General features: G+C 35.2%; 1 protein-coding gene across 4 annotated transcripts; it reads right to left on the bottom strand.

The window, feature by feature from the left end:
* Positions 1-1,013: 1,013 nt before the first annotated feature.
* On the bottom strand, positions 1,014-27,533 carry LOC18433323 (mRNA capping enzyme family protein). Of its 4 annotated transcripts, none has more exons than XM_006843417.3 (13): positions 27,189-27,533; positions 26,609-26,748; positions 20,375-20,443; positions 20,015-20,086; positions 19,338-19,433; positions 16,368-16,424; positions 7,601-7,739; positions 6,721-6,785; positions 6,538-6,588; positions 4,175-4,237; positions 2,924-3,047; positions 2,164-2,225; positions 1,014-1,415 (listed from the first exon to the last, which is right to left on the bottom strand). In XM_006843417.3, the coding sequence occupies exons 1-13, from the start codon at positions 27,262-27,264 to the stop codon at positions 1,311-1,313; spliced, it is 1,119 nt and encodes a 372-aa protein (XP_006843480.1). In that variant the 5' UTR covers positions 27,265-27,533; the 3' UTR covers positions 1,014-1,310. The 4 variants fall into 4 exon arrangements, with proteins under 4 accessions (XP_006843480.1, XP_088718981.1, XP_088718988.1 ...); XM_088862855.1 differs by having other exon boundaries at positions 1,014-1,463; positions 27,189-27,524; XM_088862862.1 differs by lacking the exon at positions 16,368-16,424 and having other exon boundaries at positions 1,014-1,463; positions 27,189-27,523.
* Positions 27,534-27,826: the final 293 nt, after the last annotated feature.

Below are 27,826 nucleotides of genomic sequence, written 5' to 3'. Positions count from 1 at the left end.
TAAATTTAGAGAATCTTGAAATTATGAGTTGGGAGAAATTATGTTTAGAGAATCTTGAAATTTAAGTTGGCTCAACTATTTACAGGCATTCGCCCTCTAAATTTCAAGATTCTCTATTCTCCAAATTATGAGTTGGCTCAACTATTTACAGGCATTCGCCCTCCAAATTCGCCCTCAACTATTTATAAATTATGCAACAATCCAAATAAGTTGCATTTTCAAGATTTTTATATGTTTAAAAGTCTACTTGATCTTAACTATTTTCAGAGTTTAAAATTTTATAATTAAATATGAAAATTAAATACGAAAATAGATTTTGATATAATCCTAAAAACAATTACACTAAAATTACATATTATGATAAAATTTAGAAATGCGACCTATTTGGATTGTTTAAGGTTGCAATCTTATAGAAACCACACATTGTATTTAAAGATGCTTATTATTTCTTCCAAAATCACACCTGTTGTGACACCTACCTCTACTGTGAAATATGCAGTAATTGGAACAATTTTGGCAAGTAGACCATAAATAAATAAAAGGAAAAAGTTTATACAGTGCCGAGGCTCTAAACAATCTAATTAGAGCCCACCTCAAAAATTTCAATAGAAGAGGTTGTTTTGATGCCCAAATATCCCCAAATTGATCGTCAGCATAAACATGAGAAAAAAATGTATTTCAAGTTTTGAAAATAGTGCATCTTGTAATGCATTTTTAAACCGTCAATTTTCAAGATTCTCAAGTTTTCATAGATATGCTCGATCTACACTATTTTTTAAGCTTTAAATTTTATAATTAAAAATGAAAATACATTTTAAAGCTATCACAAAAATTTCATATATTAAAACCACCTTTCTCGGCACTATTTGAAGGAGCGCTTTACTTTAATTGTTTAGAGCCTCGGTTCTATACAAACCTTTTCTCAAGAGAACTTTTTAGAAAAAAAGTTTTAGGGGAAGTTCATTATGATTCATAAACCCAGAGACTTTGAAGTGACATGCCCAATCGCACACTTTCTCAAGACAACTTTTTACATCCACAACCAAATTCAACGTGACAATATTTTGCATCATTCCTCTATAAATAAAAGCATTACATGAAAGTAGAAAAAATATTATGCTCTGCTCTGTAGGGAAAGAGTGCTTACGCTACAATGAATTTCACTATCTCTAAAAAAGTGAATTTCACAAAATGGATGGATTGAAGAGGTCATCCTGACCTTTTTCAGGGAAGAGCAGCCTTCGACCTCTCATCTAGGTGGCTTGCATGTGTGATCAAAAGGTGTAGAGAGAGAGGATTCACTCTTTAGCTCATCTGTCAGTTTTAATGAACATGATGTCTGATTTTGAGATTTGTGTTAGACCGTTTCTTCCTTTGTTTCCCTTGCTTCTCTGTTGTGTGTCTGGCTGCCCACGCTGCAAACACAAAGCTTGATGCATAATCCACACTAAAATATTGCCTTTCTGCGAATACAAAAGCTTGATGCATAAACCACTTTAAAATATTGACTTTCCGCAAATACAAAACTTGATTAATAAACCACTCCCAAATATTGACTTTCTCAACATATTGAGACTCTCTCTCTTGCCTGCGCATGCGCAAACAAAAATTCCTTTCCCAACTAAGAAATCCCTCTCCCTCATGTATACAAAACAAACAAAAACTAAGAAATCCCTCTCCCTCATGTATACAAAACAAACGAAAGACCCCTTACCAAACTCAGAAATCCCTCTCCCTCATGTACACAAAACAAACGAAAGATCTCTTACCAATCTCAGAAATCCCTCTCCCTCATATATACAAAACAAAGAGTCCTTCGCTAAACTAATGAATATCTCTATACACACACTGCTCTCCGAAACTACCTCCCTCTCTCTCTCTCTCTCTCTCTCTCTCTCTCTCTCTCTCTAGATGAATCTCTCTTTACTAAACTAATAGACGTCTTTCTCATACATCCATACATGTGCTCAAACTAAACTAATAGACATCTTTCTCATACATCCATACATGTGCTGAAACGTGTGAGCAGAGAGAAAAAGGAAGGGGGGGGAGTTCATCTTTATCATAACCGACACCAAGAATATTTTCTTTTAGTATTAACTAAGCTCATACACATTAAAAAACAGTTTAGTTTTTCATGATCTGGGCAGGTTCGTGAATTACCTTTTTAAAAACAAATACCAGGTATAGGTAAGCTACCTCCCATTCGTCCTCTGATATCGTGCCTGCATAAAAATGGCCCAGAAATATAATAGATGATTGTGAAAACTACAGTAGAAGATACTTTGTTTCATTATTACCCGTAAACATAGCAACATTAACTCCAAATAAGATAGCATGGTTGTAATAATCTCCATTTTCTTCAATCTTATAATGTGCCATGAAAATAAGATTTTGTGAAAAGGATAGATGCAGTAAATAGAACCATCTTTATGTTCAAGTTACTTGAAAACCAAGCAATGATGTGACATATAAGGTGCAATTAGCAACAAGGGGGATGTCTAGAAATTCCCTTAACAATGTTGGGAGATAAAGTCCTTTTATATCATGGTGTTTTCTGTAGTTTTTTAAAGGGAGAGCTTCAGTTTAAATATAAATAAAGAATAAAATAAGTTATCGCTTTCTCCAAAATCTAAGTAGAACACATTTGAAAATAAAACCAAACAAACTTAAACGTCAGATTTTGTCCTTTTTATTTTAGATATTACTCATAGTCCCCTGATGATTCCCTCAAAAAAAGAAATCTTTTTATTTTTTCTTACTTAGGTAACTTTTTGTATTTTCTTTTAGAAATTCCTTTTATTCCCCTGAATTCAGTACACAGTTTTTCTTACTTTGGTAACTTTTCGTATTTTCTTTTAGATATTCCTTATGTTTCCCTGAATAAAGGTAATCGCCAAAAAAATACATATTATTGACTTACTGTGATTATTTTTTCCATCACCCAAGGCCCCCAATCTGCGCATCAAGTCAACAAATTCCAGCTTCTTCAAGTATTCATCCACAAATTCATGGGAATTCTTCACTAGAAGAAGCTCTAAACCATACTGCATTGGACACCACAAACAATTCTCATCAGATGTCACAAAAGACACGACTTCAAGAGAGAGCTAGGGACACACTATATGCAAAATTATGCATAGCAAGGTTGTTGGCAAGGAAAAACAAAATGTTGTTTCTTTAAGAAAAATCTTCTATTCAACAAGTTTATCTGCCAAATTGAGAAGACGGAAGCTGAATCTCAAATATGCTAGCGTAAAGGATAAATAAAAAATATAAAAGACGATTAGTGATAACAAAGTATCGGAATGGATATTACAATGGTGATTATATAATGGTTTTGGTTTAGAGAAGGCATCAACCTTAAACAGACAAAGGTTACATGAACCTCCAAACCCTGCCGGAAAATCTACTTCCAAACATAATTATGAAATTTAAAGCTCCAAAAATGGGGCATACAGAGCAAATCTATAAACACTTAAAAGACTTGAAAATAAACGGACCAAATAATGTGTTCCAAGAAGCACTTTTTTAAGACCTCAAATCCTGTTTTTTTCACATCCATACATTCCAAGATGGAAATGATCAATTGGAGGATTTTCCAGCATTGAAACAAATTTTTCTGGTGTGTTCTTGAGGTGGGCCATACTTTTATAGTATAAGATTGACACCTTATATAAACTTCTTCATTATATAGTTGCTGATGACATATAAAGCTTAGATGATATTCTCAGATGATTCAAAAGAATGATGGCAAAATATGCAAATGAGCAAAAAAATCTGCGGGTAAATTTAACAGAAATTTTTAAAAAATCACGTGCAAGAAAAAGCAACGTGCCATAAAAAGAACCGAACAACAATACAAAATTCCTCAAATTTGATCTGGTTTCGCCCATTGGACATAATTAGGGGTGATATAGATACTCTTGTAAGTCGTCAAAATTTAAGCAAGGACTTTCTTAACTAGAGGGCACTAATACAGTTCAGGATAGACAAAAATTTACTACCAGAGACCTAACAGATCTCCCCAAGGAGCATCCTTTTGGTGGATAATATTAAAGGTGACCTAATGACACATGTCAATACAGATAAAACATATATAAGAAATAAAGACAAAATTTAAAGAACAGAAAGAAAGGGGAGCAGATTAACATAATAAAGTAATTTGATGCACCTCATCTGCTAATGATTTGAAAATGCGGAAGGGAACAATACATTCTGGGCAATCAACTGCATCCTGCAATGAAATGTACTCTCGATTAGCAAATGATAAATCTCTGTCCCAACTCAAATGTGATCCTCTATTAGATCCAAAAATTCAACCAATATGCAGATATTAACTCATATGCAAAGTAGATTTGGCTAGTAAACATTAATGATGGCAAAACCACAATGTACATAAAATAGTGCAGTAACAGAGAACATCCACTGCAGTTTGGTTTTCAAGTAATCCAACATGCAACTTGATATGACTTGACTCATTTACATCCATTTAAACTTGACTGGCCTTTATTTCTAATAGAATTACCTTTTGTATTAGGTAAACCGGTTTCCAAACACCCCTAATGATACATCAAATAAAGCTGAATTTCACAGAATATGAAGCATTTCAGGTGGCAACATGCTTCATCTGGAAATCAATGCTAAAACATTCCACTTAAACTGGTAGTTTGAACCATCAAGCGAACTGTTTCTGTCCTAAAATTCCAGAGCATAACAAATACATTATAGATGCTTGGCTACAGAACCAAACGCATTATGGAATCCTAGTGAAACTTTACTTTTACCTCAATTTCTGTGAGAAGCCCCTCTATCCTTTTAAGTTTTGAGATTTCTCAATTACCTCAAGTAAATTCTGACTAAATTCCATTTCATTTTCTTTAACAAGCCAATAGAATCCATCTACAAATCCATTACATCCTTAGAAATAATCAATAAAATCATATGGTTCTCTAAACACATGCATAAAATACATTGTTAGGCTAGTCCAACAGTTTCTGGAAAAATCTAGTCCACTAGATCATCGCCGTCCATTGAAATGAACAGTGATGAAGAGAGAGGGTACCACCAGAGAGGACCTGACCCTAATGGTGGGTACTGCTCTCTCCATCACTGTCAGTCATTTCATTGGCTGATGATGACTCTAGTGGACTATAGTTTTCCAAAGTCCATTGGAATATAATAAACTTTCCATTTTTTTTCATTTAAAGAATTCTTTAGCATCATTCCTCAACATCACAAGCAATTCTCTAATATGGTATTAGGTGTAACAGATGTCCACAATGCATTGTATATTAACAGCACAACCACACCCTTTCAAGTAATCCTTCATTTCAATTGTTCATGACATGGGCTTGTGGATTAGCAGAACCGGCAAAGAACTCATCTACGGTATCGAGGTCCAATGGATGAGACCCTGTGGGAGGAACCTCCCCCTTAACAGCCCCTTGCCTATTGAACTTGCCAGCCCAGTTCTGGGGTTATATTCCACTCACATGTCAATCTAAACCCACATGTTGGTACTAGCTTATCTCTTGAGGTTGTCGTCATGATCACTTTTACCTCATTTTTGCACTATTAAGCACAATTTCTAAGCACAGGGAAATCACCTGAAGATCATAAAAGCTCTTTGTTAATCCAAGGTACTTCAATGAGAATCAGTTAAGGACACAACTTTAATGAGAATTAGTCAAGGGTGAATCTTCTGTAAGGCCGAGCCCAAATCGCTGGAAAGACCAGTTGCCACACTGGAAAATAGGCTAATAGCCTGAAAATCCATTTTTGCCCAGCTATAGAACTTGGAGCTCCAAATTGTGCAGATCTGGTGAATCTATGAAGACTTGCAATTGATTGTCCAGAAAATGTATAGCAAGATGAACCCCTTTTAGGGCTTGAAATCAATTTTTTTCAAAAAAATTATTTTCAGATCCATGTTCATCGAGGTAGAGATGACGAATCTGCGAATCTGCAGGCTTTCCATGCACCACGACTGGTCGGCCGCCTACGGCTAGGGCCTTTCTAAATATATTCCCATTAGTTAATCCAAGATATTCAAACAAAAAGTATAACAAGTTCCTAATTCATATACTAGTGGAAAACTGTGAATACAAATGAGCATCCACATGTGCATGTATAAAATATCATAGTTAACCACTTTTTAAAAATAAATGACTAAGACATCATAGAAGTTTGTGGTTAATCCAAGAATATTTCAAACACAAGATATCTCAATTTCTTAGTTCACATAGAAGTGTGTGAGTACGTGTGTGCGTCCAAGCCTGTGTATGTCTGAGATCTGTATGAGAGAGAGAAATAGAGAGAGATAGAGAGAGAGAGAGCAATTTTTTTGGACAAGTGAGAGAGAGCATAAAATTTTTGGAGTAAGAGAGAGAGAGGGCACTTTATCTCATTTTCTGATGACATTTGTGTATATCACTTTTCCGCACTGTTATGCAACTGGATGCACACATTTTCTGATCTATGAGAAGTAAATAATAAAAATTCAACATATCATAATGACGCATTGCACTAAATTACCTCTAGGTGAAACGTGTATTGGATGCCAAAGGGCTTTGAAGAATCGAATTTCTGTAGTCAGCAAAGAAGAAAAAGATGACGTCAGCATTTATGTTGGCAAATTGATATAAAGAAGTCATTACAGGCAATGAGACAGAGAACCAAGGATCTCAAACAGTAGGATGTGCAAATTAGAATCTTCACCTTTTGACTGTGTGCCTCATTAAAAGAAATAGAATACACACTGTTGCCAAATGTTAGCCCTTCAACTGGGAAAGCATGACAAAAAGGGAATTCATAAGTTGAACCAATCAATATACCATCTAAATAAAACACATAATTAAGTTCAGAACAAGCAAGGAGACTGCATAATGGTTGAAACCAGAAAAAAATATAGAAAACCATAGGCATTTCAAATCAATGAAACAGATCTGATGGAGGCCTTCTTGGCCAAGCAACAAGCAAGGAGACCGGTTAATGGTTAAAACCAAAAAAAAATAATATAGAAAACCATTGGCGTTTCAAATCAATGAAACAGATCTGATGGAAATTCCGAAGTGTAAGCTTGTCCCAATCCATTAGAGAAAATGCATGCATGTTTTCGTCACACAAATTTAGAAATTAGAGATCATAACTTAATTGAAATAAATACCCATCAGGTACATCAAATGACATGATGATCCCCAACATGAAACAATAAAGGAGTAATGTAATTAGACACGTGTCGCATCAATGTGCCTACATGGATAATAAAACGAATTCCTCGTATGAGAATCTTCATAACACAGCCCTCTAGTAGTAATTGTCCACTAAATGTGAGAGAGCTCCATTATTTTATTAGACTTTTCTACTTATTAAAGCAATGTGTATCCCAAATATTCAAAGAGTTGGACTAGCGCACAAGCCAAGGAAATTATATAATGACAGAAATGTATATACATGAGGTAAAAAAAACTTGGAAAAAAATTTCTTTTTGGAATTACTGTATAATTCCAATCCAAATTCAGAACTTTTTTCATAATTGCTCCCAAAAATAAGAGTTTAAATAAAGAAAAGGACTGACAAACACAGTAATAAATTGTACCATTGCGAAGCTTTTGGATGAGAACATTGGCATCTGGCATTGTTCCAATAAAAATGCCTCCGGGACGAAGTAAGGAAGCTACATTTTCCAAGGCTCTTCGGGCACGTGCCTCAGTCTGCCATGAGTAATGCAAGGCAAACTGCAAAATTTGGATCCAAATGACTCAGAAAAAGTATCACATCGAAATTCACAAATGTTGTAACGGACCAGATGTCAATTATCTAGAAAATGAATTGAACTGCTCAATGCTTATCACATAAACAGAATTTGCTTTGGACTAATTAGATAAACTGAAGAGCAATCTATGAATGACAGTCCAGTATTATAACATAGGGACATTGTAACGTGTTCTGTTCCTATCAGTGGCCCTGTAATTACTTCTAATGACTAACTTTTTCTGTTCCTACTACTTACTAACATCACCGTGTGTACCTCAAATTTTATTTTGATACTAAGTCAGAAAGTTAAGCATTATGGATGGCTTTGCAACTAATGGATATATTAAGTCGGCTTCAAGTGGTTTCAAAATTCCAGAGGACATGCAGAACTAAGTAGGCTTGAAGTATAGCACATTTTAGATCAAATACAGAAATCCTAGGCTTGTCCTTCACATTTCTATTTGGAAGGAAAAATTTGTCCTAGACATGTATCCTTTTTTTTTTGGAAAAATTACAAAAAACAACCAAGATCACACTTTTTATTCAACTTACCCCCAACCTAACTTTTTCTCTCGCTTTTTTTCCCAAAACAAACTTTCTATGCAAATGCCCCCCCAAAGGAAAATGTTCATTTTTTTTAGACGGAAATGCCCTTCCCGGTACAAAAAATCATTTTAGCCAGATTAGACGTTAACTTTTGGACCCCAGTAGCACATTGCCAAAGCGCACAAGTGCCAAACCGCCATAAGACAACTACTGGACCGAAACTAAGTACTGCCGAACCACCCTTTACATAGTGTCAGAGCCCTGGAATCCAGTAACATCTACTGCCACACCGCCCTTTGAAACTACCGGACCGCCCTTTGCAACTGCCAGACCGCACTTACACAGTGTCAGAGACCTACTGCCAGACCGCACTTTACACAGTGTTGGAGCCCTACTGTTGGACCACACTTTACACAATGCCGGAGCCCTACTGTCGGACCACACTTTACATAATGCCGGAGCCCTACTGCTGGAACGCACTTACACAGTGCCGGAGCCCATATTTTTGTGGGATAGAGGAGAGAGAGGTGTGGGTAAAGTAAAAGTAAGGAAGGGTAGTTTAGGCATTTTTTATTTTTTATTTGGTTGAGGGTTATTTGCATAAACATGCATTTGTTTAGTCCTAACCAGTGTTTGAAAAATCGCCGATCTGGATCGAAATCACCAGATCCAGATCGGATATCATCCAAAGCGATCCGGATCTAGTAATATATCGGGATTCAGAAGAACCGGATTTTTTATATTATTTTAATGTAAAATTTTCCTTTTCTAATACATACCTGCAGCCACCATTTACATTATTTTAATATAAATTTCTTACACGTCTACCACAAGTACCTAGTACCTACAAACCACCACCGTAATGAGCCAATGTCTACATTATTTTAATATGAATTTCTTACATGTCTACCACAAGTACCTAGTACCTAGTACCTACAAGCCACCACCATAATGAGCACAACACTTTATCTATGGGCTAACAGATCAAGTTTTATATGGCTATTTAGGGAATTAATCGTCGGATGTGGGACTATCCCTACTTGCTTTTCATGTGCAATGGAAGACTAATGCCATTTTTTCTCTAGCTAGTACTTCTAATTGATACAATTTTTTTTTTTTTGTCACATAAATAAACATGATTGGATTGTGGCAATGTCAAGCAATGAACAAGCCACTTTTTTATTTTCTTAACTGTATTATCTTTATTTTTTCTATTTTTTTAGGGTAATTTTTTTTTGTTTTAATATCATCATATTAATGTTTATAAGGGGTTCTATTTTTTTTTTTAATCCTACGAAATGGAATTACTTACCCAAAAAAAAGAAAAGAAATGGAATTGTTTTCTAATAATTTTGAAATCATGTTTATTATAATATTATAATTAATAATTATACAGGCATCCAGACAGGAAAACAGTGTCACAATGTTCATCTATTTTTACAAAGTAATGAGAATACATAATGCATCACTTCTAATGTCTTTTAGAAACTAAAAGAACACTATTTTTAAATATTCATAATTATTTTTTAAAAAATATTTTGAGACAATTTTCTGATTTGTCCGATTCTCCTAATTTATTGTTAAATTTTTAGATTTTTAAATTAGATGGTATTATAAGGAAAATTTAAAATTTATTTTTATTTGTATGGTAAAATGATGATAAAATAATAAAACACATACCAATAATTCTAATTCCAATATATAATATTGTCTCTAGTTAAATTTTAATAAATATTTGACGACAGGGAACGAACATCTCAATATTCGCATATTGATGAAATAACATGATAGTTAATAATGTAGTACCCCCATTTCTTATTTAATTCTTAAAAAAAACATTTATAATGAATTTTAATAATTTTTTTGGATTTTTTTTAAGGCTTAATCCGACCGATTCAGCCAACCCCCGATCCGGATCGCCCATTCACCGATCCGGATGGGTTTTTGGGGTGCCCGATCCGGGGCACCGATCCTTTTTTTAAACCACTGGTCCTAACTATTCAGCCTCCTTAAGTCCATCAAGAGACACGAGAGAAAGAAAATCAATTCTGGTTAATCTGCATTGCAACTACCAACAGAGTCGACTACCAAACTGGTTAATCTGGATTGCATTATAAGCAACATCAAATCAATAATCCAATATCAGTTAATGATTGGGCACCACTAGAACACAGAAAAAGACCATAACCTTATAAAATTGCCTATGTTTTCCTAGAAAGAAATCATCAGGGTCAGACAGGAAAGTGAACCATTTTGGAGTCCCTTTCCACATTTCCAACTCTAAGAACTACTGAATATCGTTTTTTGTGCTTGACCCCCCAGTCTGGTCCTTGTTTTAAATTGCTCACCAATAGCTTCTAGTTAATAATATTTGATTAGGACTACTATATGTCCCATGCCACCTTCAGATCCTTTCATTGACAAGGTCTTCAAACACCACCACATCACAAGAAATCACCAATATCCGTGATCCATCTTTCCCCTAAGGCATTTGTAAGTAAAAAGTTGGAGCTCGGCTTTTGTAGGTCATCTGTGGGGTTCGAGACTGTTGTCTTTTGTTGCAGTTTTCAATACCTTAACCATAAGCCAGATGCATAAATCCCCACAGATATTGAATGCCAGCTCTATTTTTATATTGATGTGGTTCTTTCATGTTTGCATTTGTCCCAAAGCAAAAATTTGAACTGAGCTTCCAGAACAAGGTGGAAAACTTAACTGTTTGATAAGTCTACAAGAGGGTGAAATCCTGGTTACAATGATGAGAAATCAGAGTGAGAAGCGAAGCGAAATATGGAGGCAATAAACAGAACTCAAAAAGGTTAGGAGAAACAAGAAACGGGTAAATGATTACAAAGCATTAGAGAAACGCATTGAGGAACATGTGGGGAAAACTCTTAGGAAGCATTCTGAGAGCATATAAGAAACAAATAGAGAAGTGGAAAGAACATGTAGGGGACCTTTTCCAGACAGATTCCTGGAGCAGATTAGAATTTTTTTTCTCTTTAAACTGGTTAACTTGTTAAACAGAAAGAAAATGCACAAGACCACAAAGTGTGGTAAAAATGGCAGCCCAAAAAACGGGTGCTCAGAGTACAGGGGTGAGAGGGTGAGAGCATAAACAGGCAGATTATAATTGTTTGGACAGAGTACAAAAACAGTAGGGTTTTGGTGTGGCAGCCTAAGATTCAAATGCTCTTCCAAAATCCATCTTAGAGATGGATTTTGAATCCAAAGTTTCACAAGTTGATAATCTCGACCGCTATGATCATGAATCTAAATAAATAAAAGGACTTCGAACCTTAAAATAGTCTATCTCAAACTTCTTTTCTAGACCATTCATTTTAGTCAATTACAGATCATCAGATCTGCACTATTTTATTTTCAAGCCATTGAATCATCGATCTAAAGCGGAAGTGCATTTAGAGTGACTTCAAATGTGGTTTAAATCTTAAATCCATGAAAACCATATCTGGACTCATACATACAGGGACACAAAATAATCTTTTCCATGTATAAATTGAACAAGAGTATATAAGTTAAACAAGATGGAGTGTAAAAGCATTAGGTCTTAACATATTGTGCTTTCAGTCTTTCTCTAGAACTATGATTACCATCTCTCTCTCTCTCTCTCTCTCTCTCTCTCTCTCTCTCTCTCTCCACCCCACCCCACCCCATATACATACATATACATAAACAAATGCATATGCATATACATTCTTGCGAGAAGAGGACATCATTTATTCTTGCGACAGGTGTCCTTTTCAATCCTATTTTGTCTTATTGATTTTTAATTTACTTCAATTTTGTATTTTTATCTAATTTTATATTTATCTTTAGTCACTATTCTCATAGACACCAACTCTATCTCTAACCCTCTCCCATTTACAAAAAAAGCAATCGACTTTTTTTTTTCTGAGGAAATAGTTAACAAAATCAATCAATTATTATAACAAATGTAATGTATAGTAAAAAGTCAAATTAGCATTATAATAAAAAATTCTAGTTAGTAGAAAATTATAACAATTACATAGTATTGTTCATCAATAATAACACATATTATCATACTTGATTACATATTAAGCAAGAAGGGGACCCCTTTCATTTTTGCAGAAAATGTCCTTTCCAATATCGATTTTATCTTATTGATTTTTAATTTATTTCATTTCTGCCAGTTTTCTAGCTATTTTTATTTTTATCTTTAATCATTATCTCTCCTATACTCTATCTCTCTAACCCCCCCTCATTTATCCACTTATCATTACACATATTACCATAATTATATATTTATAAAAATAGTACAATTATTGTAGTAAACATAATGTATACCATATTAAAAAATTGTTCTAATACTATTGATATATAATAAATCAACTAGAATACAAATATTAATAAGAATAGACTATTTATTACAATATTATTATTTTTTATACTGCTTATTATTATATTATATAATATTATTAATTATAGCTTATTGTAACATTATTAGTTTTCATTTTCATTCATTTGAATTGTGACAATTCTATAATATTATTAATTAATTATTAAAATTATGCTACAATAGTATTCAATCAATTGTAATTATTAAAGTAGATGTTTTAATTTCATTAACTAATAAAATTATGGGAAATTTGCATATTAATGTTTGCAGCAATCTTACACTTTATACGATAATAAACACAAAACAACCCAAGGGAACTTCAAACAATCACTCTAACAAAGCATATCCGTGTTGAGCGTTTTTTTTTTTTTGGGTCAAGCAATTCCAAGGCACCTGTGAACACATTGTTAACGACATTCACTGTCTCATACAATGGAGAAGCGAAAAACCTTTGTTTAATCGACTATAGATGAATATAACACAGGATACCTCCTTTGTATGCCAAAGGGGTCTTTCGTTTACTTTACTACCATGCATCTCATGCACTCTTGTGTGCATCTGTCTGTCTCATTTGCTTTGTTTGTGATCTATTTATAACCATTGAACACCTATGATTAACAATTACGATCGTGTCCAGTAGTTGCCGTATAGTGTGCATATTGGTCTTCGTGTCCACTTTTTGTAATGACACGTGGTCTTGTCATCCCGTATTGAACATGCGTTGTATATTCCTTATCCAGCATAACATTCGAGAAGGATATACTATTTCCATCAGGAGTGACTTGGGCTTATATTTCCACTTCGCCCCTCCTGCAAGTATAAAGTTGTTTCTATCCGAAATGCAATCACAGTTCTCCGGACCTCATGAAAAGGACAGCAAAGAGTAATTTTTGTCAACAACATGTTTTGAGATGAGTAAAAAGGGAAATTTATGTATTTTCTATGCACTGGAGCGTGAGAAAATGAGTATATTGGGCAATAACAAAGAATTTGTGACAAGAGAAAGTATTCACCAGAACATAATGGAATGAGGATTGGATTCACTAGAGAACCTCGTAAAAGGGTGTAAATTCACCAAAGGGTCTTGTCAAGGGTAGATGAATGTCAAAAGTGCAACTAAAGGTCAAAGATGGAGACTGAGGGTCATTTCAAAAGTTATTCCTGACTTTTTAGAAGAATGCCGAAGTATTAAATTGAATTGTGCAGGTTCAACACTTATTCTAGATCTAGTCCTTATCTGCATCACTTGAGTAAGAAATAGGCTTTCTCAAGAATGTAGAATGACAAAGTCTAGGTTAGGTTATACCCAAACAATGAATCCTGTTTTATTTTTTATTTTTTATATTTAAATAATAGTCCAATGTATTTCATATTTTACAATCAAGGAAAGTGCATTTTAATTTTATCTCTTTTTCTATCAGATTGAGCATAAAATTGGTATGTCCAACATTATACACCAAAAAAAACAAATTTAAAAAAAAAAAAAATTAATGTGACAGTTATAATTTTATATGTGAATTTCCCCTAAATCATTGTAACCATTATAATTTTATATTAATCAATAATTTTATTCATGATTAACAATTAATATGATTATAATTAGTTTCTCTATTGATAGAAGTCTTTAAGTCAAACTTATTATCATAGACATATATTTTATAAATAAATATTATTAACAATATTAGCGATACAATTGTAGGTTTGTAACTAATATTAATATAATTACTTATATGAATGTGCTCCACTCATATAAGTAATTAAGTGATCATATATTATTATTAACAAAATTATCATTATTATAACTTATAATAGAATACTTAATTAATAATATCAATTATATAATCTCAATTGAATTATTGTGTGAGTATTAAATATAATCAAAATTGAATTAATTATAATTAAAACAATATCCACTTTACATTATTCAATTTGAAGTATCAAAAGTTTATGCACTATTATAAGATATTACATAAATGCTATAGTCATTCCACTAAATAAATGTCTAATAGCATGATATAGTCATATTTTCTCATTCATTTTCTTATTTACTACATTATTTATCATGGTATTTCGAGCAAATCAAATTACATATGCACACACACACACATGTATTGAAGGTGGTAGGTCATCTTAGCATATCGTCTATCTCCTCCCTCTAACAGTGTAACTTATCCTTTCTCCATAATGGGCTCAAACATACTCCAAGGCGTAGAGAATTTCATACTTTCCAATGGTTCAAGAAACACCTCAATCAAAGATCATGTTTGAGAGTTAAGGGCAAAATACTCGAAAAAGATAAAATGCCAATCAATTCCTTTTGTTTCACAATTGTTTCCCATATGTTTCACCCAATGTTCAAGAAAGCAGATGCGATCGTCTAGGCGGTCAAGGGTCTAAGCCGCCTAGGCAGGTGCCCAAACACAAAAGCGGCCTGGATGATTCCTATATTTTCCAACCTAAGTTGCACTTCAAGACATTTGGATTTACAACTGACGAAAGGAGTTGAATAACTTGTAATAATATGAAGGGGAAATATACTATAGGAAGGGAGAAGGGAGAACTACCAAAGTACCAATACAACATGAAGGAACAGTGCACTTGAGACAGAGTGAAAGAGAGAGAGAGAGAGAGAGAGAAAGAGAGAGAGAGAGGGACGTAGCGAAACCAAAAATAAGAGATTCCCAAAGTTAATAAAAGCTTCCATAGCTAATTGAGAATTGAGATATGGAGGAAATGGAAGATAGCTACTCATGGTTACTGTTACATACAAAAGTTTTTTTGCCAAGTAGTATAAAAAGTCAATCCTTCCATATATTTATTAATTATTATTTGGTTTACCAATAAATTGCCATCACATGTTTTGCTATGTATATGAAGGCTGTTAGGGGTAGTAATTCAGCTAAATGAAGGTGCAGGTCAAGGCAACGCCTAGGTGCCCGCTTTTTAGGCCGCATAGACGGGCGCCTAAATGGACCGCCTAGAGCATAGCGCCTAGTCCACGCTTAGGTGATTTGGAAAAATGGTCGTCTAGGCCGCAAGGCAGCCGAATTTTCGTTCGCTGGTTTCACCCATATTTCATATACATATGACACGTGTTTTCACATTTATTTCACAAGCATTTCACGTGTTGTTCCTTTCCCACAGGCTTCACATTACTCCATACATGCTCCATTTGCGCTTCACTTGAAGCTTCCACTTCAGAAGCGTGCTTGCATCCCACAAGCGCTTCAAGCAACTATGGTCAAACCAAGACCAGAAGTATCTAGGATTCAGTTACCAAGGACTATAAGGTCCAAATTGCCACTTGACACAACAAACATCAAAGAGAGGGGATGAGTAGATAAAATATTCACCAACCATGCCTCTCATACTAGAAAGCTGCATACAATGCCCTCATTCTTCCATGTCCAAACAAGATCACGATTTAAAACCATTCCAATCAAGTTCTATTTATTGATGTCTGTGTCTATTTACAATATCGTGCTACATCTAAGATGTATAAGACATTCATTATAATCTCTTGATACTAAAATAAGTACATATCTGATTTGAAATTTCCTTAAAACTAAAGAAGCTTTTACTTGCAAAAAAACAAATGATGTATAAGTTATCCCACCCACACGAATGCCTTTTGAAATGCAACCAAAAATATCCAGAGTTTTTGGTAATGCTAAAAACAACTCACCTGACAACTGCATATATCAAATGGTGCATCATCTTCCAAAACTCTATCCAAAGGTACCTAATAACCATACATGCAAGACAAATATTACCATAGTGCAACAGAAAATGTATGAGAATAGGAATCCAAGTATTTGTGAAAAATAAGTCCACAATGAACCGTTTCACTCCATGAGTCTTAATACTTCTTTAAAAAAAAAGTCGATGGTTTACCTTTTCTTTTCTTTTTTTTTGGAAATTTTATGGGTCACAATCAAGTGTAGCAACCGGTGCAGAGAGATCAACACCGCTTTTCGCAGAAACGCTTTGCTTGGTCACAGGACCCATAGCTTTGCCATCTAAAATATTTTTTTCTTCGATAAGTAAAACGATCTTTGGATTTGTTTCAGCTAGCTATATGGACTGGCTTCACAACTTTGTTTACACTACAACTGAAGCGCATGTTAGAGATCATTTCAAGCTGCAATTAATTTTTCACTCAAAATTCTAATTTCTTTTTTGCAAATGTTTTTCGCTACATAGTCAGGGCTTTGTAAGGGTACCCCACCCAATAAATTAATGATGCAGAGAGAAAATAATACGGGAACAATAAAAAATAAATAAATAAAAAAATAAAAAAAAGTTGAGAAAATATACCCTCTCTCAAGGTCTGCAAAGGAATCCACCCCAAAAACGATATTTTCACAAGATCAATTTACTCAATTTTCAATCCCTCTGATCTTTTACAATGAGGGGTTCTCCCCTTTAAATACACTTAGGAAAAACATAAACAAATAAAAAAAAAAACCCACAATACAATAACTCTCTCTCTCTCTTCAATGTTTTCCTCTCCCTCCCTATTTTTTCTCTCTTCATCTCCCTATTCCTTTATCACGTGAATCTTTAGGGATTCACCATAAAAATCTCTTCCTAGATTGTAAGCTCATAAAGGTAGGACATTTTCGATAAGCCTAGGGTACCCCAAGTGTATATCCTGAAAAATCCACCTATGCCTAACTTATCTCTTTAAAACCAACTAAGAGATAGCTTATCCAAACCCCTAACAAAAGCATTCATGCCACACCTATAACCCATTTAAAAAATAATAAATTAAATTAAATTCTTTTTTTAATTATTTTTTTTGAATTTTTATCTACATCATTCTCTCGGGGTTGAAAAAAGCTCGACCTCGAGCTTCAAGCCAATCACCATCTGCTAATTGGTGATGTAATCCCACCATACGCCTCAGCACCTTTTCTTCAATTTCTTCAAGACTAATGTAAGACTATTTGCCTGCGGCTGTGTTTCAAGAGTAATTGTTGAATACGAGCTTGGGCTGATTATGATTATTCTTATCTAGGAATGGGTCAGCTCAAAAGAAGCACCATATACAATCGATGAACACCCTTGACCATGAAATTTTGGGTGATCGATTTTAATATCAAAATCTCATGGTCGCTCTATAGGACGCAGATTTGGCCTATAAATTTCTTCGTTACGCTTGAAATCAACACCATGGGTTTGTCGTGGAATTACTGGTGCATGATCAATGTGGCGGCGAGCACCTTTTTCATAATGAACATTGTTCTGTTCTCCAACCGTTGTAACCTCTGATCCAACCGTTGCATCCCCTTATTCATCTCGCGTACTTCAGTTCGAACATCCTCTAGTGCTTTAGTCAAATTTTCTATAGCTTGTCCCCGACGATCATCCATAGCAGGAGCATCAGTAGGATTAGCTTGATTAGCTTTTGGTGGCATTGCAAAAACAAATCTCTTTAGGTCTAACTTGCTCTCTCTAGACCTAAATTGCTTTGATACCAACTGATGCAGGAACAATAAAAATAAAAATAAAAAAAATAAAAGGTTGAGAGAATATACCCTCTCTTAAGGTCTGCAAGGGAATCCACCCAAAAATGATCTTTTCACAATATCAATTTACTCAATTCTCAATCTCTTTGATCTTTATACTCAATCCCTCCCTTGCTAAACCAGATCCCCTTGTCAAATGGACCACATTTGATGACACCAAAATAAATCATGAATGCATTATAATACTGGAAATGAAAATACATCATCTAATTCAGAACCTGTCTCTAGGTGCATCATTATCAAAAACCTTTTGTTGAGGTGTATGAATATTGTGAAGTTAGCCCTAATTAGCTTAAAGTTCCAATCAGCCTCACAATGACTATGAGACTATGACCATTAGATGCTATTTTAGAGGGAATACAAATCCACAACTTCGACAGAGACTAAGGGGCAGGGTGGAATCCACCACAACATACACTACACTGTTTTGTTAGGTGTAGGCTGACTTGTGGCCAATGCTCAAATAAATATCAGTGGACATGAAAAAGGTTTGATTTTTTGTTGGTGGAGGAAAAAAAGAAATATTCTGTTTACCACTTGTAAAATCTATTTTTGCATATGGAGCTACCGGTGACTTTGCAAACATGATTAGGTTACAAACTGACCCCAAAGCCTCAAAAGGGAATCACAAACTACAATACAATATCAACTGCATAGGCATTTACTACAATTTATTTCTGCCTTGCAAAATTAAAAACAAACTAGGACAAAAGCAAACAATGGAAACTATGCCAATCATTTAAGAATGTGAAGCACAACTAATTTTTGAAAGAGAAATTTATCAAAATACACCTAACTTATCAACTATTTAACATTTTACCCTTTTTCAACTATTCCATTTCTAACTCATGATAAGCTGTATTTTGATGGGACTCTTGAAAAATTAAATCAAATAAAATGTGTGAAATGTTAAATAGCTCATCCCTTTGGTGCATTTTAATTAATTTCCCTTTTTGAAATCTATCAATACTTTTTAATGATATCTTCCAAAACAGATCTTTAGTGAATTTAAATCAACATCAATCAACAATTTAAATGATAAAGAGAGTTATCCAACAGAACATTCACCAAATTCGTAAATAGTGAAAGCAATGGTCCCAACTCAGGAAAATTATGTTATTAACCTCAAAGCAATCTCCACATAAAAGGCGTGCTGGAAATGTAAATTTCTTCCTACGGGCATCAGCCTCACCATTGTAGCGTGTCCTACAGTCCTCAATCTGAAGAAAAATGTAGTGAGAGAATGAAAAAAAGGAAAAATGAAATAAGAAGCACGGTGAGATGATGCATCAATGAGACTAGCAAATAAGAAAGTCTAATTTTAGTGCCCCACTGTAACATGTATTGAAACACTAAAAGGAAAATATCATCAAAATGTAGCATGCATAACTTGAATTTGCCACCTGGGAAACATGGTGACTCATAAAATTAACCAGAAGAAGCAGATCACAAAACCCGAACCAAAATCAAATTAGCAAAAGAAAGAAACAAGACCCCAAGTAAATAGCATACATCATGCACTCGATCTCAGTCGCAGAAAAAATGGTGGGCAGGAAAATAATAGATAAATTATGTTTTGAACTTTGAGTCTAATCAATAACATACTTACAACCACCCGATTTAAAATCTGACGGACAAGAGTGATTGTGACCTAGTAAATGGTCTCTTTGTATACTTTTCCTATATATACCTTTTCTTCCTCACCAGGGAAAGATACATGTGTCCAAAAAAAAAGGCAAGCCAGCATAGAACACTCCACATGCTTAATCAAATGAAGGAATAATCAAAAGATTCCGCTTACCGAGCCTTCGGCCATATCTATCCCAACATAGTATCCAATCTGGGCCTTGTCCCATTTGATTAGATCTCCACCCTGGTAATCAATTGAAGATTAATTAGAAGACAAATGATACAATCTAGTGCAAATATGGAATTATACCCTTTAAGTGAAATATGTAAGACCACACAGACACTTCAACTGAAAGTAATTGTTAGAAAAAGTAAATTTTCCTTAAAATAACATTAACTGTTAGGTTTCCATTGACACTGAGGGCTGCAGTATTTGGGGCAAGAAATAAACTTCATTTGGCTAAAATTTTATATTTGGTCTATCGACTAGCTATTACACAATAGCACCACATCACCGAACATGTCAATATACCTTTCCACAACCCATATCTAGAACAGCATCTCCTCGACGTGCATATAGTTGAATAAGGACACTTTTAATCTGTTATGATAAAGGTCCAGAGCAATAAGATAAGTGTCAACTTGGTGATGGAATAATAGATCTGCAATGTTGATATTATTCACAATCACATATACCATATGCATTATGAATCCACGAAATTCACAGAAACCAAACAGCAGGAAAGAACAACCTATGTGATAAAATAAAATTCACTATAATTAATTAAATAGAATGCATGGCAATCCAGGTATACATATGCCAACCTAGTTAGGTTATAATAACCAGCATAAGTGATGTTGGGATGTGATGCAAAAAAAATAACACGCTATGGTATTCTCCCTCTTGTTAAAGGGTATTTTTGTCACTAAAATAAGCCTTTTTAGTGGAGGCCCATAAAAGGGGTTTTTAGAAAAACATGGGTGAGTAAGGGAGAAAGGGAAGTTGTAAAGAGATAAGCTTGGGGTTGGAAATTGGGGGTTTTTTGCAACAAAACCCTAGCACCAACATTTGGGGCTCATCTTAGGCCATTTTGTCGGCATTTCTTCGCGGCAACGGTGAATCGAAGAAAGGAGTCGATTGTGGGTGGTTTTGTGGTAGGAACTTCTTTTGTTTGAGTTTTCCTTGAAATTGTATGAGGTAACTCTACATAAACCCAATCTTGTAAGTTTTCCTCTTGATAGTGAATACATCTTTGCCGTCTTGCCTGTGGACGTAGCCCATCTTGGTGAACCACGTATATGTGTGTATCCCTCTCTACTTTCATTTGCGTTGTGCTTTGAACATTTCCCATATTGCATGTTTTATTGTTTTTATATTTTTCCAATTATATTGCACTTATTAATGCATCTTGGGCATGTTATTTGAGTGTTGAAATCATTGTGGTGCAGTGCTCACTACATCTAGTGGGATTTGAGATATCCTGATTTGCTCAAAAGGGGTGATTGGATTATCCCGATTTTACAACAAGTGGTATCAGAGCTTAAGGAATTAATGCAGTATTTTTGAAAAAATGGCATCTCACAAGTTTGAGGTGGAAAAGTTTAATGGGAAAGACAATTTTGAAAATCGAAAATTAATGCAAGAATTATTAGTACATCAAGGGCAACACAAAGCATTACTTCGAAAAGATAAAAAACTGATCAATATGACCGATGATGAATGGGACGAACTCGATATGAAGGCACGGGCCACTATTTGCTTGTGTTTAGCGAATTAAGTTTTGTTTAATATTGTTGGCGAAAAGACGGCAAAAGATTTGTGGGAAAAATTGGAAAGTTTGCATCAAACAAAATCTCTAACAAATCGAATTTTCTTAAAAAGGAAATTGTATTCCTTGATAATGAAAGAAGGTGCAAATGTGTCGCAACACTTGAATGAGTTTAATAGCATCATTTGTCAACTTGAGAGTATTGGTGCGAGAATGGACGATGAAGATAAGGCAGTCACCTTACTTTGTTCATAACCAGAATCCTATGATAACCTTATTACTATATTGAGTTGTAGTAAAGAGGATTCTCTTGATTTGGGCTCGACGTGTAGTGCCCTACTTGCCGATGAACTTCGAAAGAATGCATATTTGGGAAGTTCGATAAAATCGAAGATGGAAGTTCTTGTGGCAAGAGGTCGATCGAATGAACGAGGTGATTTATTGAGGAATCATTCAAGAAGTAATTCAAGATTTCGATCAAAATCTAGAGGGCCCAATAACAAGAATGTGTGTTGGCATTGTGAGAAGCCCAGTCATATAAGGAAGAATTGTTTTAAAAGAAATGGAGTGAATTCTTCCAAAGCTCCTAATACGGGACGCGAAAAACCAAGTGAATCCAAAAATGAAGCAAATCAAGTTGAAGAGTCTACATCCAGGTTCATTGAAGATGAAGTATTGATGGTGGCATATAATTCAATATTCTATCAAAATTGGATACTTAATAGTAGAGCCACCCATCACATGTGCCCACATAGATCATGGTTTGACTCATATGAGTCATGTGAAAGAGGATCGGTGTCCATGGGTAATAATTTCACTAACAAGGTGGTTGGAATGGGTTCGGTTCGGCTAAGGATATTTGACGGGACTATTCAGGCAATTAGGATGTTAGGCATGTGCCGGAACTAAAAAAGAGTTTGATTTCCCTCTCTTCCCTAGATTCGAAAGGTTATAAGTCCACCGGTCAAGGTGGAGTAATCAAAGTATCAAAAGGGGCTCTAATTGTGATGAAAGGAGTCCTAGTTGGGAGCTTGTACAAGTTATTGAAAAGCACAATAATAAATGATGAAATGAATTCCGTGGTCGAAGGTGAGGAAATTCCATTTCGCCTATGGAGTAGAAGATTGGGGTATATGAGTGATAAGGGTATGGAGGTCTTAATGAAGAGGAATTTTATTCCTACACTTAAAGTTGATGGATCCGAATTTTGTGAGCATTGTGTCTATGGGAAACAACATAAACAAACTTTCAAGGCCGGGAAGCATACAAGCAAGTGCAAACTTGATTACATTCACTCATATGTATGGGGCCCTTCACCAACTACATCTTATGGCGGTGCATTATATTTTGTTTCATTTGTTGATGACTTCTCAAGAAAGGTCTGGATCAAAACTCTCAAGTCCAAAAGTGATGTGTTTCGTGCATTCAAGAATTTTAAAACCGAAGTTGAAAAATCTACGGGGCATCACATCAAAGTTCTTTGGACCAATAATGGTGCAGAGTTTGTATCAAAGGAGTTCAAAAATTTTTGGAAGACCAACGGAATTACGAGGCATTACACAAATGCCTACAATCCTCAACAAAATGGTATGACCGAGAAGATGAATCGCACTTTGAAGGAGCGTGCAAGGTGCATGTTAAACAATGCCGGCCTAGAACAAGAATTATGGGCAAAAGCCGTATCAATGGCTTGTTATCTTATCAACCGATCACCTTCGATAACATTGGGAAGCAAAACTCCTAATGAGGTATGATATGGAACTCCGAGTGACTACTCCAATTTAAAAAAAATTTGTTGTGATGCATATGCACTTATTCCAAGTTGTCAAAGGAACAAATTGGATCCAAGGTCAAAGAAGTGCATCTTTGTAGGTTATAGCAAGGGTGTGAAGGGGTACCGACTATGGGATCCAAGTACCCAAAAAATCATCACTAGTCGTGATGTGCATTTTGATGAATCCAAGGTATTAACAAAAGGGATGATGATGATGGACAATGGTCAAGAAGTGCAACAAGAGAACAAAGACTTTGAAAGCAACCCTAAAATACTTCCACTAAGTACAACTATGCCTTATGAGAATATACCCATTGATCATAGTGAAGAGCATGAAGAACTAGGAAGTCAAGATGAAGAACCACATGGCCATCATGATGAACTTACGCCTTTGGCACATAAGCACTCTACTAGAGAAACTCATGCACTCGAGTGGCACAAAGATTATGTGGATCCAAATACTTTGCATGCTTTGATAGCCAAAAATGAAGAGCCAACATCATTCCGTGAAGCTATTAATAGCAATGGTACCAAGCATTGGAAAAGAGCTATGGAAGAAGAGATCTTGACCCTTCAAAAAAACAAGACTTGGGATTTTGTGGAGCTACCAAAAGGAAGAAAGGTCGTTGGTTGTAAATGGATGTTCAAGATAAAGAAGGGGCTTGATGGCAAGCTTGAAAGATATAAGGCAAGATTGGTGGCAAAAGGTTTTTCGCAAAAACAAGGCATTGACTTTGATGAATTTTTTGCATCGGTAGTCAAGTTGGTCTAAATTCGCTTGGTGCTTGGATTAGTTGCTATGCATGATTTAAAGCTTGAGCAAATGGATGTGAAGACGGCTTTTTTGCATGGAGAACTTGAAGAGGAAGTGTACATGCAAGAACCGGAAGGCTTCATAAAGAAGGGCAAAGAAGGACTTGTGTGCAAATTGAAGAAGTCCTTGTGTGGGCTCAAGCAAGCATCAAGACAATGATATAGAACATTTGATATGTTCATGATGAGCTTTGGGTACACAAGAAGTAAGTATGATCATTGCATCTATTTAAAGTTCTTTGATGATGGTATATACTTGATTTTAGTCTTATATGTGGATGACATGCTTTGGTGTGCAAAGATAAGACAAAAATTGATGAGCTCAAGACTTCTTTGAGCAAAAGATTTGAGATGAAAGATCTCGGTCCGGCAAGGTAAATCCTTGGGATTGAAATTGAAAGGGATAGACAAAATGGAATTTTGTCATTATCTCAAAAGGGTTACATAGAAAGGGTACTTGAAAAATTTGGTATGAAAGATGCAAAGCTGATGAAGACACCCCTAGTGCCTCACTTTAAATTTTCTTCAATGTAAAATCCAAAGACGGAAGAAGAAAGAAGCAGCATGGCTAAGGTTCCTTATGCAAATGCGATTGGAAGTTTAATGTTTGCCATGGTATGTATAAGACTGAATATCGCGCATGCAGTTGGTGTTCTAAGTCAGTTTATGGCAAACCCCAGAAATGTTCAGTGGGAAGCAACAAAAAGGATGCTTTGGTACTTAAGAGGCACAACTAGTTATACAATCACATTTGACAAGGACTTAACCCAAATGCAAGGTTTTGTCAATGCAAATTTTATCGATGATTTTGATAGAGGTAGGTCGACTACCGTATTTGTTTTTCGGTTTGCAAATGGACCGGTAAGTTAGATGTCAAGGCTCCAAGACACGGTAGCATTGTCAACTACGGAAATCGATTACATGGCGGCAACAGCAGCATCAAAAGAAGTTGTGTGGCTTCAAGGGTTTATAGGTGAGATGGGCATTATGTGCAAGCCCATGGAACTATTATGTGACAATATGAGTGCTATCCATTTGGCCAATAACCCAGTTCACCACAAGAGGTCAAGCACATAGTGGTTCAATATCACTATATCCGGCAAATTGTTGAAGATGGAAGGATTCGATTGATCAAGATCAAGACCGAAGACAACCTTGCGGATATGCTTATGAAGCCCATCCAAATAGAAAAGTTTGAATGGATTCTTACTTCTCTAGGTTTCAAGAAAGGAAAAAAGTGAGGGGTTGGCAAGGAATGGGTGTGATTTTGCTTCAAGGTGGATATTTTTGGGATGTGATGCAAAAAAAAATCACACCTTATGGTATTCTCCCCCTTGTTAAAGGGTATTTTTGTCACTAAAATAAGTCTTTTTAATGGAGGCCCATAAAAAGGGTTTTTTTGAGAGAGAGAAACATGGGTGAGCGAGGGAGAGAGGGAAGTTGTAGAGAGAGAAGCTTGGGGTTGAAAATTGGGGGTTTTTTACCCTAACACCACCATTTGGGGCTCATCTTGGGCCATTTTGTCGACATTTCTTCGCGGCATCAGTGAATCGAAGAAAGGAGTCGATTGTAGGTGGTTTTATGATAGGAAGTTTTTTTGTTTGAGCTTTCCTTGAGATTGTATGAGGTAACTCTACATAACCCCAATCTTGTAAGTTTTCCTCTTGATAGTGAATATATATTTGTCGTCTTGCCCGTGAACGCGGCCCATCTTGAGTGAACCACATATATGTGTGTGTCCCTCTCTACTTTCATTTGTGTTGTGCTTTGAAGATTTCCCATATTGCATGTTTTATTGTTTTTATATTTTTTCCAATTATATTGCACTTGTTATTGCATTTTGGACATGTTATTTGAGTGTTGAAATCATTGTGGTGTGTGCTTACTACGTCTAGTGGGATTTGAGAATTGAGATATCCCGATTTGCTCAAAAGGGGGGATTAGGTTATCCCGATTTTACAACAAGTGCAATTTAACTGGCAATGAATATATGAAGAGAATATGGAAAGCAATTACTGCACAACAGTTGGTTTTGAAAATTTTCAAAACTTCAGCTAACATAAATTGAGTGGGAATGAAGAGAGTATGGAGAGCAATTCCCACAACAGTTGGTTTTGAAAATTTTCAAAACTTCAGCTAAGATAAATTGAGTGGGAATGAAGAGAATATGGAGAGCAATTCCTGCACAACAGTTGGTTTTGAAAATTTTCAAAACTTCAGCTAAGGTAAATTGAGTGGGAATGAAACAAACTTTCAGCTACGTGCCAGAGTAAAAAATACTGACTTTTATGATTACTTTGAAAGTCCAACTGATAATCCACAATAGACGACCAAAACCTTAGAAGGTATTACTAAAAACCACAAAAAAAGCAATAAAAAATAATAACAAAACAGATAATTTTGAGCATACCCAGTTATTGAGCTTCTTCAAATGAATAATAGGACTCGCTTCCCGCTCTTCAAGTGTTTGATTCGTCCGCGCACTATAATGTTCTGCAACTTTCCTTGCCAGATCCTTTGTGTTCTCATCTTCTGAGAACCTATTTTCATCTACAAAGACAAATACATGTAAGATTAGAAAGCAAAAAATTCCAAGAGATGAAATATAAAAATAAATGAAACACCATTGTTATATGCAGCATTTTTGTAATTCAAGCGGAATTGAATTTCGAATCTAAGGCACTGCATACACAATTTCAGCTGGAACGAAAGCATAGTTCCAGGATAAATTGGTTTTTCTTTTATCTGAGAAGAGTCTCAGATATTTTCCATTTTCTTTTCGGCAATTTCATCCAAAATCTAAGGATAATACTAAGAAAACATAAAATTGAGCAGCGATTTGAACTGAAGCTCCTGAATTACAGCTTCTAATCAAGAAAATTTTCAAATTTCGAGAGAGAGGAAGTTTTAATTCTGGATAAAGTTTTTTAGCTCTACAAAGAAATCAAGATTTTCCCAAAGCTTATTCTGTATAGAATTAGGGCACAGACCATCATGATAGCTGATTCGAGGTTTTGAATTTGAAGGAAGAGGAGTTGAAGCACCATGTTCATATCTTCGCTTCATTCTGATGAAAAAGAGCCCCAGCTCACAATACTTCGTGCAGTCAACCTAATAATGGTCCCTCAAGATTTACAGAGAGCTTCAGTGAGTAAATTCAAAATGAGCATAAACCCATGCAAACTCAGTTCGAGCTTTGTGCCCTGATCCTAACCCTAGTCCAGATTCCAGAAACGGATATCGAGATCCATAAAAACCAGTAATTTACACAATTGAAACGGTAACGCCAAGCAACCCTTCAGAGCTCACGCAGTCTAATAAAATCGAGAAATGACAGATATATCCTTTTGAAATTTTAAGGATACTGTGCTCCCTCCGGAGTCAAAAGATTTCATGCTCCCGCGGGAGTATACTGTCCATTTACTCCCTCCAGTGAAATTCAATTTAGGATAATTTTCTGGATCCCAAATTATTGAGGTGTAGCATCATTAACCTACTAAAAACGAGAAAAATTCCAAAGGGATTGTATACATTGAGACCATTTATTATCGGGGAATATTGGGCGATGCATATATATATATATATATATATATATATATATATATATATATATATATATATATATATA

The sequence above is a fragment of the Amborella trichopoda genome, chromosome 1 (assembly GCF_054954075.1).
Source record: "Amborella trichopoda isolate Santa Cruz 75 chromosome 1, AtrichopodaSantaCruz75HAP2 v2.0, whole genome shotgun sequence".
Taxonomy (NCBI): domain Eukaryota; kingdom Viridiplantae; phylum Streptophyta; class Magnoliopsida; order Amborellales; family Amborellaceae; genus Amborella; species Amborella trichopoda.
Note: the sequence above shows the minus strand (reverse complement) of the source record. Positions and strands in the feature narration are given on the sequence as shown.